General features: G+C 34.4%; 1 protein-coding gene across 2 annotated transcripts in view; it reads right to left on the bottom strand.

Annotated features, from left to right (window-relative positions):
- Window positions 1-12,574, bottom strand: part of EDIL3 (EGF like repeats and discoidin domains 3) — a gene marked incomplete at both ends in the record, with an annotated part of 421,166 nt that overhangs the window by 145,742 nt on the left and 262,850 nt on the right. For both annotated transcript variants that reach the window (XM_082836360.1, XM_082836361.1), the window contains one exon: window positions 7,077-7,258. In XM_082836360.1, coding sequence (XP_082692486.1) covers window positions 7,077-7,258 — 182 coding nt within the window. The remainder of the gene's footprint in view (window positions 1-7,076; window positions 7,259-12,574) is intronic.

Genomic DNA, 12,574 nt, shown 5'->3' with positions numbered 1-12,574 from the left:
TGGATCCACAGGCACGGCAGACTGACGTTCACGAGAGCGTTTGGTAACATCGGAGAAAAGTTACTAGAAACTCTGAAAGATGATAGGAACTTAGGGTTCTGTCTCCTTTAGTCCTAAGTGCCATAAATTGGGATATATAGCCCAGAGGCTGCCCAGATGGTCACGTGAAGAGATTTGAAGAGGGAACCAGAGTAAGTTTGCCATGAAGGTGATCAAGGTAGATTGGAAAACCCAGAGATATTAAACTTTAAATGTTTTGTTTTTTCCATGACAGAGAGTTATTTTCAATCAATTCAGATGATCTCCATTTCAATCTACCAGTATCATAAACTAAAAAAAAAAAAAAAAAAAAATCACTCTGGTAATATTCATGAGACATTGGGAACTAAACGAACCACAAGACATTTAAAATCTCAACCTTTGGGCTTCCCTGGTAGCGCAGTGGTTGAGGTTCCGCCTGCTGATGCAGGGGACACGGGTTCGTGCCCCGGTCTGGGAAGATCCCACATGCCGCGGAGCTGCTGGGCCCATGAGCCGTAGCCACTGAGTCTGCGCGTCCGGAGCCTGTGCTCCGCAACGGGAGAGGCCACAACAGTGAGAGGCCAGCGTACTGCAAAAAAAAAAATCTCAACCTTTGTAAATACAGAAGATAAGTTGGAAATGTTTTCCTCATGGCCAAAATGTATAGCAAGTACGTATAATGAAAAAGTCTTTTATATATGAGTGTTTTACTGAATTATCTACTAACAGTTTAATAGATGCTAAAAATTGTGTTAAAACAACTCCCTGTAATTCTTCATATTCTATATTTTATGAATAATACTAATACATTTTGTTGGGTTTTTTTTGACATTTCTGTAAGGGCAAAAATGACATAGCATAAGCTTGGGAAATACTAGTACTTTAAATGTTTCTCTATGGTAAATTAATCTTAGAGAGAGACTAAGAGAGACATTAAAATAATATGATTATTTTAACAACGGTAATGTCTAAAGTTTTAAACTCTGGTGGTGTGATTATAATAACAAACTTATAAAAATTTTGCAAGAAGTTAAAATAGACGTTTTTTTCTTTAACATTTCTGCAACAGAACATAACCAGGACAGGAGAAGATGAAAATTTTGGTGTTTGGCACTCCGGGTTTAATTAGCAGACTTCCTGGCAAAAACCTTACAAATATTACCCACACTCATCTAACGTTGCATATAAAAGTGGTATGCAGTGGTTACGGAGGAAAGTATGGGCCACTGGAATTACAGAAAGCTTCATTCCTCTGCTGCCCAGATGCGTGAGGAATTCCTTATATTGTGGAGAGATGTAGCACATATGGCACCAATGGGATCATGCTTAGAGGGCACAATTCACATGTAAGTATATAACAGCTGAACACAGAGATGAGCTAAGTTGTTTGGACATTCTCAGTACCACTCAGTGCAGTATGATTACCATGTGAAAACAACCAATATCTCTCTCTGATCTATTTTGTTCAGCAGTCTCTTTTCTTCTATCAATTATCTGCATCTATCCAACACAGTTGTTTTTTTTTTTTAATTCAAGGTGCTATGGAAATAGACTTAAATCAGGTGTAATACTAACTCTCAAGTGAAATAGGAGAAAGGTAAACAAAGACCCTTTTATGTTAAGTATATTAGCTGCTATGATTGAAATACATAGTTGGCAGAGTGGGAAAAAAGGACAGTGTAGTCACTTATGGCTTTGGAGATAAAAAGCAGGAACTTCAGGAATCACTTTATCGAAAAGGCAACAAAGGAGCTGAATCTAAAGGTTGGTAGATGGTCAATAGAAAAACCATGAAGTGTATGTGCCTAACCACAACAGCAGCAAACAGCCAGGTGAAATTGAGCAACAGCAAGAAATCCAGGTCAATGAGGTCTTGGGTGCTGAAAGAGAGGAAGCAGCTTAGAGGAAAAAGAGATTCCCAATGCAGCTTCTTTTATATTAGAGGCAATTGCTATCTGGTTAGTCATCTATTCCATAGCTCAGAGAATCTGGAGTTAAGATCCAAAACACATCCATTAAAGCAAATAAGCAAGCAATATGCACTAGTATTAGTATAAATGTGGTAAATGACCAAATAATTAGAGACTAACTATATTTATTGTCAATATTATATATTGATAATATATTTATTATCAATATATTTATTTATCAATAAATATATTGATAAATATATTATATCAATATATTTCAGTAAAGATGTATCATGCCATTTTTACTTAATGCTAAGTGCCTTTTTGTTTTTAAACATTAAAAAGTAACATTTTTTAAAAGCATACACAACTATGTGTAGAAGCTCACTTCTAATAAACAACTTAAAGGAAAATAGTAATTTTCCATACAAGATTACTATTTGAAACAAAGATGATTAGAAGCAATATATTAATGTCTAGATATAATTAACCTTAGAGAGATGTTTAGTATGAATGGGAGTGTATCTGAGAATGTAGCTTTTTTAAGGAAAAAACAGGCTAAAACATATTCTACTTGAATGAAGAAGTAGTAAAGACAGATTCGATTCTGTGCAATTCAGGTTCTGTAACTAGAAAACAACCTGGAAAAAAAATCAACTTTTTAATTTTATGATTTTAAAAACGGTTTTTGTGTTTCAAGGAGCTCCAGGTGCCTATAAGTACCAAAAAAGTCTTCAAACATATTATATATAGGCTTTTGAAATGAAATATATGATTACTCTATTTTTTGCAGCATTTTAAATACCTTGTTCACAAAGTTTAAAAAACCCCACCACATATGAAATTTATATGCCAGAAATGTGAACTTGTAACATAACTTGTGCTCACATAAGTCTCTTTTGGGTCCATGTATTCCACACTAACTATTATTTTGTTTAAAATGCAAAAGTCAGATGGTCTTGCTTTTGGGTATTTAAACTTTTCTAACAAAGAAGAATCTAATAGCCATTTAAGAACACTAACTGTTGAAAATACTTAAAGACTTTATTATGACTAATGAATAATGACTACTTAGGAATTGCTGCTAAAGGGAGGATGCACTTCTGACTAGGATATACAACATGGTTCTGCCTCCCTCTAGTTTACAGACTTTTTGCGGGTCACATAATTCCTACTATTCTTCCTCATTTTTCTTCACTGTCGTTTCCTCTCCTTCCACCCATGCAGTTATCACTACTTGCAGTTCCAACAACAGAGTGATCAGATCATCAAGCAAAAGTGTTTTTTGCATTTTATTTATTTTTAATGTATCTCAGGCAGTACAAAACCAGGCTTTATGAGCTGATGAACCCTGTTTTTACAGTACAGTCTGAGGATGACCTGCAATAAATAGGTCTGTGGGACAATCCAGAAGTTTTCATTTTTATCCAGTGACCTATGTGATTCCTAGGCACATTAAAGTTTGAGAAATAACTACCCCCCCCCACCGCCCACTAAACTCTGTGGGATATAGAAAAGGAACATATTAAGTTCATATTCACATTTTCTAAAAGGGTAATGAATTATTTAAAATAGAAAGATCAAGATCTATTTTTCTGTGATAAAATAACAGCACTGAAACAACTACTGGTAAATTAATTTTCAAAGGAAGATTATGGCTTTGCCTTAATATACCCATCAAATAGATCAGCATATAATAATATATCTATGTAATATATAGTGTAATGAGAATTTCTCTCCTTTCATATTCTATAAATATGCCAAACTAGTTTTTAGTTTAACAAAAGCTCTATTAAAAATTGACTGTTTGGATATAATAAAATATTATGGTTCAAATAGAATGGTTAGCAGATGATGTAAGACCAGGCTACACATGTTATACTATTATGTTTGCTTACTTTTCTATATTCTAGATTGAAAGCATTGTGAAGGCAAATACTATCTTTTTTCTAGTGCCCAGTAGAGAACAGACCACAGGGTAGACACTCATTTAGTAAATGTTTGTTGAACGGATGAATAAATAAATGCCTGGAAATCCAATGTATATGCATCCCAGAAAGAACATGTACAAACAAAACCACCCTGGAAATTAAAAAAAAAAAAAAAAAAACAGCAATAAATGAAAACTACATGTAGCTATAAAAAAAGAAGAGAAAAATAACAGGAATAGAAAATATTTATCTTTTAAAATAAATAATAAATAATCATCCTGGCTGATCTGATTCAGTGAGCAAAGTTCCCAGAAGGTTTAGATAAGCTTTTAATTTTTATATATTACAAGGCATATTTCCATAATTCTGCAAAGCTGTTATTTCTGACATATCAGTCAAAAAGGAAATTGATATTCCAGGGTGCTAATGACCCAGTTACTGTTGAAGGTGGTGGTTATTTATTACTTGGAAAAAAATCTGGGTGAGGAAATAAAGGTCAGAAAAACTTGAAAAAAAAAATAAGAAAAAAAAAACTTTTTGTTTAACTGAATTTACTGTACTAACCCCTTAAATTCAGAACTAATTAAGAATATTGTGGTACTATCCATAATTGCATGCTGAGTGTGTAAATTTAAAAATGGCCATTTCAATTTTCATTTCATCAAGACAAGGAAGAAAATGAAATTGAACACTAATTAGGGCATGTGTCTCATACACCTGAAAGATTAGAGGAATACTGTGCTCATTATAAGTGAGTTTAAGTAAAGTACTCAAATGTTTCATTTGAAGGACTGAATATAAATAAAAGAATTAAATGACAAGGGAAATTACTAATGCTCAAACAAAGAATATTTGGTATATATTTAGACTTCCCAGAGCCTCCTAGATACAGTTTTCCTTTAAGAAATGGATACACGTTTTCTTTTTAGAAAAATAACTTAGAAAATAAGATGTTATTAGAGAATATAATAACATAATACTCTGAACACAATCATGAAGTACGTATTGAATAACAATGGTGAGTTTTTAGTTTTCCTCCCATCATATGCAAGATTTCCTCATCTAATATAAACCCTTTTATTTTACTTTTACTTGTTTTTCTCTAAGAGTTCATTATCATCTTTACACCAAAAGAAAAATAATAATAACCATAGCAATAATAGTAAAAGACTGCCCTTAAAAGAAGTATTTAATTATTCTACTTAGGTTGATAAAGTTATATTTAATCTAAGTTCCTCTAAGAGTCTACCACTGTCCTGTTTCACTGAGGTTACTTCTACCTATAATCACTGGGATAAAGAAAACTTAAAATTCATTCACATTCTGAAAGACTTCTGCATAGTGTTAAGTAGGCAATAAACCGTGACGAAATAAATGAAAAATCAGGATATAAAACAACCATAAGGTGTTTCTCAGAGGAAAAAACTGCCAAAGTGTGTTATTTATGGTTTATTGAAATAGGAAATCACTGATGCTCACAAACAATTTGTCAAATAGAAACCCTGATGCAAACTTGTGACATCATCTCTCAATTGCTCTACAATTTCTGCTATGAATCATAATTTCTAAAGTTTTATCATGATCTCAATCCTATAAATACATTTCATAAGGTCAACTTAAAGAATGGTCTCTGGAATGATTTTTAGCAGATAGAATACAAGCATTTTTTGTTGTTTTGTGTTTATTTAAAACTTAATTGGAACTTCATTAGTCTATGATCAAAACTGTGAAAAGGTGCCATTTCCACTCTCTGGAATTTTCTTTGTGCATGTGGCTGTAGATTAGAAAAATCACATGCAACTTAAGAAGGAATTTCTGCAAATGCATGCAAATTAAATTCATAAAACAAAACAAGAATATCAGGCAACCACATGGAGCCATATAGATAAAAGAAATGTATATAGGATATGGTAAAACTTCATAAGAAATCTGAGCAAAGATATATCTGAAGGAGGTTTTGGCCCTGTTTTGAAAGTACTACAGAAATCATACTACTTGGCCGTAAATCAATTTCCCTTTCTATTAACTGCCTATACAGCAGTCTCTATCTTCTGCTATAACATCACGTCATGGATTCCTATCTTAAAAATTACCTCAGACTCAAACTATGTAGACAACAGATAAAACAGATCAGCTACCTAAACAAATCAAAATTCTCTAATAACTCCCTATTCCAATGAATAAAGCCAAAACCTTTTGGTATTCATAAATCCTACAGTGTGCTGAACTCGCAAACTAAATTTGAATGCATTCCTCTAGCAACCTAAACACAGGTCATGATTTTCTACATGGCGTTGCCCAGGTTCTCACCTAGCATCTTGGATCATGCTGTTCCCTTGATATCTGGTCTCTACTGAAAGCCATCTTCCAAGCCCTATCTTAAAAGCTATCTTCCAGTGAGGCTTTCTCATGATAATTAATTACTTCCTCCTCTGACCCCAGTGTATACTGGATTTTCCCTCTCTTCAGCACACATCAATGACTTGTTAGATGTTGTTAACATGCTCTCCACCAACAGAGGTATAATCTTTCACAGAAATCATAGTTTGATTACCTTTCCTGTCTCCAAATAGGTAGTTTCCTGTCTCACTTCAGCTAAGGGCTTGAAAAGTATTTAAGTAGATAAAATATAAGATGCAGGCATTACTACCCTCCATCACATCTTTGGGAAATCACTTAGTCTCTTGGTATGGCATTGTTTTCTCATGTTTAAAAAAAAAATAGCTGACTGATGCTAATAAATAATAGAGTATGAATTGAAACACACTCAGCTATTGAAAGAGGGTTCTAAAGACATTTGAGGTATTATCATAATCCATTGCATATTCTATATTTGCACATATGGAACTACTTAAGACAGAGAAGGAAAAGACACAATTTTCATACTCTTGAAGTATCCAAAGTTGCTACTAAATGTTAACACAGTACTAAGGAACACATGGCATATGTAAAAACCTCCCTCTTTGATATGTACCTTAAGATTGTGATATTTATAACCCAAGAATTTTAACATTTTTAACCCTCTTAACACACTTTCCAATGGAATGTGCATGTTTCCCACAGTTTCAGAGTTTATAGTCCATTTGGACTCTAGCTAAATCATCCTTTCCTCTGTGACCATGCAGAAAAGTCACACTGTGGACCCTCACTATCTTCTTTGTGAAATGACTCTGGTCATTCCTTGCCAGTAACCTTGTTCCATCCCATCTGTTACCTGAATCCATGGCCATCTGTCATTTTCTGCAGCTGTCCAGGCATTTATAAGCCCCTTCTTATTAAGACGTGCATAGTAGGGATACCATTTCTGGAGTCCAAAAAGAGCTCGGTGGGTAGATGAAGCTGTGATTTGCTGATTTGAAATGATTCCACCTTCAATTCCCAATGGGCCCGAGCATTCTGGGAACAAATGAGGAAAAAAGTTTGAATGTATTAGAAATAATCCATATCAAAATATGGCTGTTAGATTTGATGGGAGATATTTTTAAAGTGATTTCAACGTGGACCATCATGCCATTCAAGCCCCTCAGAATTTACAGATTTGTTACTCTGATCACTACATGAAGGAAATCTTTTTTTTTTTTTTTTCTTTTTGCGGTACGTGGGCCTCTCACTGTTGTGGCCTCTCCCGTTGCGGAGCACAGGCTCCAGGACGCGCAGGCTCAGCGGCCATGGCTCACGGGCCCAGCCGCTCCGCGGCATGTGGGATCCTCCCGGACCGGGGCACAAACCCGTGCCCCCTGCATCGGCAGGCGGACTCTCAACCACTGCGCCACCAGGGAAGCCCAGGAAATAATTCTTGCTCTCATGCCACTCTCTTCTTCCTTTGCTTTGAATGTGGCACCTGAACAGACATGTCCTTTCTGCACTGTGATTCTGCATTATGTACTGTTATCCTTTGCTGATCACGTTAACACAAGTGTAATGTCCTTAAAAGGTCTCTCTCATATTTTATATTCCCATTAGCATGCCCCACAAATCATAATTCCTCAATAAATATCTGTTGATCCATTATTTCTTGACTAGCCTATATCTGAGGTTTGTATCAAAATCATTTTCATACTGACTTAGCATTTCCCACTTCTATAAATTTTTTAAGTTAAATTTTTATAACCACTGTCAGTCATGCTTCCACAAAAAGGGCAATGTGTAAATCTGTCAACATTTAAAATTATTATAATAATAACTTATGATATGTTATAAGTAACAGGAAATATGTAGACAAATTATTTTTATAGAGTAAGCAAGTGAGCACTCAGACATTATATAGAGCAGTATAAATACCACTCAGTAAATCAAGATATTAAAATATTTACATTTCAAAATCCACAACTCTACCAATTGGGATATTACACAGACATTTTAGCTTTTTTCTTTTATTGTTCTTTAAATATGCAACTTGGAAATTCAAGGTAAATTTCCTAATAAAAATTTTAAATACTAAGATTAAAGCATAATATACTCAAATAATATGTTCTCAGATACCAAAAGTGTTTAGATTTTAAGATTCGAAATGAAGGTAAATCAATCTAAAAATTATATATGTACTATATATCATATGCATTCGAATTTCTTATCTCCTAAAATTTCACCAGAAAGTACATTTATTGTGAATTCAGTTTTGAAAATTCAGAACAAGTAATATGATATAATAAAAAGTAATACCTAGTTTTCTTAATTTCATTAACATTTCATATACTACATTCAACTTATTGCAAAATTAGATTTGTAAAATACGTATGATAATTCTATTATAAAATACACTATAACATACTAGAATTCCTGAAAATATGAAAGGAGCATACTGCTGTTATTAAATGTTAGTGTATGTAAGTCAACTTGATCAGTGATTGCTACCAAGCATATTTTAGATTTTAATTACTATTGAAGTCTAATGATTGTCAGTAATTAAATGTTTACATTCAGATTGAGATTGAAAATATGAAAGGAAGAACTTTGCCACTGGAGTATAATATTTTAAAAAGTTACAAAGATGTTTCTCACTGGTAACCATTTTTTCACTAAGTGTAAACATGTTTCTTTTTTCTATTCCAAGCTCAGATAATAAGTAGTTCTAAGCACATTACTTACTAACATTTCCCCAATGAATTTAAAACCTTTAAACACTTTTTATAAAAACAAAAATGTGTGGATAAGTAATCATCTTAATCAGTTGTTATTAGTAAAGATGACATTAATACAGCAAAAATTGCATCTCTGTGATTGACAGCTGATAAATCATTCACTTGATGTTAAATTTAAGTAGTAAGATCTTTTCTAAAGAATTGTATTTAGAACTCTTTAGCACTTTATAAAGGTGCGCTATATCATTTTGAAGTCATTAAATTAAGAAGCCATTCGTTTTTAGAGCAGCAGTATTAGAAGCCAACGATAATAATCTGATTTCCACATTCCTAAAAAATTAACGTTGAAAACTCAAATGTTGAGTCTTTGGCCTCTTGCTTTGCTTTGCATTTCAAACTTCAAGATCTTTACAGATTTCATAAAATCACTAAGAAACTTTCATGATGCTCTTTGATTTTAAGCAACTGCAGGAGCCTGGCTTTTTAAGAAAATTGCCATTAAAAAGAGTTTCAAGGATGCTTGTCCTTGATTTGTACAATGTTTGGATGGAAAAATGCAGCAGGCAGGGAGGCCATTTATTGTAGGCCCGTCAGTGGCATGGCAGAGTTAGAGAGCCAGCTTTGATTAATTAAACTGCTTAGCCTTAGAAAGAACTGTGTACCATTTAGTTGTTTACTTCTAAAGACCTTATGCTGAATTGGATATCTTCACTGAATTTTTAACCATTTTAAAAAAAATTAGACCTCAAACTACACTATTCAGTATGTCTACTTTGTCAGCACTCTTAACCTACCAACCTCCCCTTATTAGCTACTATATCAACAAACACAGTGGCTGTGAACTGTTGCATTATCATATAGGCCAAACACCAATGAGCAATTTAAAAAATATATTTGCAATTTTTTACTCAGCCATAAGGCTCCCAATCTTTGTCATGCCCTCAACAGTCATTCATTCAGATAAAATATAATTTAAAAAAATATATTGACATGTTATACTTATATAGGGCTTCACAGCTTACAAAATATTTTCACATGAGCTATCTCATTGTTATGATGTCAAACTGATGAATACTTCTTTTCTCAGTCCTCAATTCCACAATTTTTTTTTTTTTTAAATAAAGTTTTGTAACACTCACTTACATACTATACTTTATGTTGCTGATCACTAAAGCCCAGCAGAGGGAACATGACTCTGGGGGGTTCTTGACCAAAGCATGAGTCTGTGAGGTATCAGTTTAATTCCTTAAAAATTGAGTGGTCCTCAATTTTTCTCATTTTAAAAATTGTGGTTATGGTGACCCCTAATTCACCAGCTGTGAGGTAAGGAAAGGTAAACAGTGCTTTGCCTTTATGTGACTATAAACTGTGAATAATGAGCTTGGTTCTACAAGGCCACTTGCATTTCTCTCTTTAGAGATGAGGTGATCCTGGCCTTTTAGCTCCTGTGGAGCAGGCACCAGATCTTACACTGTTGCATCCTTAGATGCTCACAGTGGCTTGGCTTGTACACAAGAAGAGCTCAATAAATATGTGCTGAATATTGGTGGCTTTTTCCCCCCCCAAACAGCAAACTAATAAGCAAATCCAACTCTTACACTTTATTTCACACTGGAAAGTTGTCACACACTAGCTTTCCTTCACTCATCATTTGGACCACAACCAAATGGATGTCATCATAATAAAGGGTTCAAAATCCAATTTCCTTTTGCCTGTGCCATCCACTTCCCCAATGTCCTATTAAATGCAACAATTATAAAAACTAATGAAGGAGTTGCAATTCAGAATGCAAATGATTATACACCTAAGATTAAGTGACCTTAAGCAGCAAACAATAAGATGCTTAAAAGAAAGATAATATGGAGATATACACTGCTATCACTATCCATAAGTGAGGGAAGGATACGAAATAATACGTGAAAAACAATATTAGACAAGCATTCTGAAGTTTGAAAAATGCATCCATATATGTTTCCTCACATAATCAAAATAATATTTCAAGGAAAAATGATTATCACACCTATTTCATAAATGAGGAAACCTTTGAGGAGGGAAGTTAAACTCATAAAAGATGAGTCTAGAATTTAAGCCAAATGCTCTGTGCACAAACAGAAAATAATGTCAACTGATAGAGTGAAGAGTTCAGTAATTCTTTAGAAGTTGATTCTGAATTTCTTTTTCTTCTGCGTTTTTATATGGGGATGTGTGCATAAACATACTAGGATAGAAGATAGGAAAATTAACATGAAGGAAATGTGTAGAATATTACTAGTGGTACTCAGGATATGACAGAGCTTTCACAAATTGGGATACCTTAAAATAGTAGACAAGAGTCTGTGGCAGTGAGTCACAGAAGTAAATATTGAGGTATTATGGTGGTCTGTGTCCCTTTACAGGTGTTAAAAAATTGACCTACTACCATTATTGGTCTATACACTGCTTATCTAATATGGATAGGTTTATTCAGTCTTGACTAATTTATTGACCTCTTACTACATGCCCATCTATTCATCAATATATCCATCCATCCATCCACTCTCCATTCATTAAATTCAGTTTTGAAAAATGCATATTCATTAAAGGCCTACTATATACCAAGCACTTTTCCAGGCAGTGGAGATACAGGGATGAACAAGGCAGAAAAAGTCTCAGCTCTCAGAGTTCACATTCTAGCGGAGAGACAAACTATACACAAACACTTAAATAAACAAGGAAATACCATGAAGTGATAAGTGAAAGAAAAAAAAGGGTGAACCAGGTGGGAGTATGAGATGATCAGAGATGGCCTTTCTGAGAGGTGACATAAATCTGATCTCTGAGTGAGAAGCAGAAGTCAGCTACTGCACTAGATTTACTGTACTGGTATTCTGAAGGAAACATTTTAATATAATAGAGCAGAGGCTGTGAGGTTGGAGGCACAGGATTCCCTGGGAGAATGGGAGAGGGAATTATAAGCCAGCTTGGGCTTCAGGGAAAGACTTCCTGGAATAGAGTAGGGATTAACATAGTGAAGAAGAAAGGAAGGGCAGACAGAGAGATAGGAAACAGCCTGGTATGATTAGGGAAGTAGAGGCAGATCAGTATTACTAGACCAAGACGGGCTGGTCAGAGGATAGTCAATGATGGGATGAAGAAGCAGAGATAGCCTAGATTATTTTGCTGAGAAAAATTGATTCTATTAGTGATGGGGAGCTTTTGAAGGATTCTAACTATGGTGATATTGTCATTTAATATAAATGACTGAAGAGGGGACAAAACTATGGCCAAATAGAAAGCTACTACCATGGTCCAGGTGAAAAATGATGCAGGTCTGAAAGGGAAATGGAAAGAAGAGTTCAAAGCATACTTAGAAGTTAAAATTGAGCAGAGCTAGTGTTAATTAGATGTAGAATGGAAGAGAGAAATGGAGTATCTTCGAGGGTGACAGATAGTAAATAGCAGATAGCAGCTCCCAGTTAAGGGATTGGCCATGTCTCACAAATAACACCTTTGAATCTAATTCCTTCCTTAAAATTTTGTCAAAAATTATTCTTCCTGGTGGATTGCATTTGAGGGGACCTGTTTTAGTCCCACCTGCTATTACCATGCAGAACCCTATGGGCTACATTCACATCAACCAGGCTGCAGGGAC

Source organism: Leucopleurus acutus, assembly GCF_964270905.1.
Source record: "Leucopleurus acutus genome assembly, chromosome: 3".
In the NCBI taxonomy this organism is placed as follows: domain Eukaryota; kingdom Metazoa; phylum Chordata; class Mammalia; order Artiodactyla; family Delphinidae; genus Leucopleurus; species Leucopleurus acutus.
The sequence above is the reverse complement of the archived record's forward strand: the minus strand, read 5'-3'. Positions and strand labels throughout refer to the sequence as shown.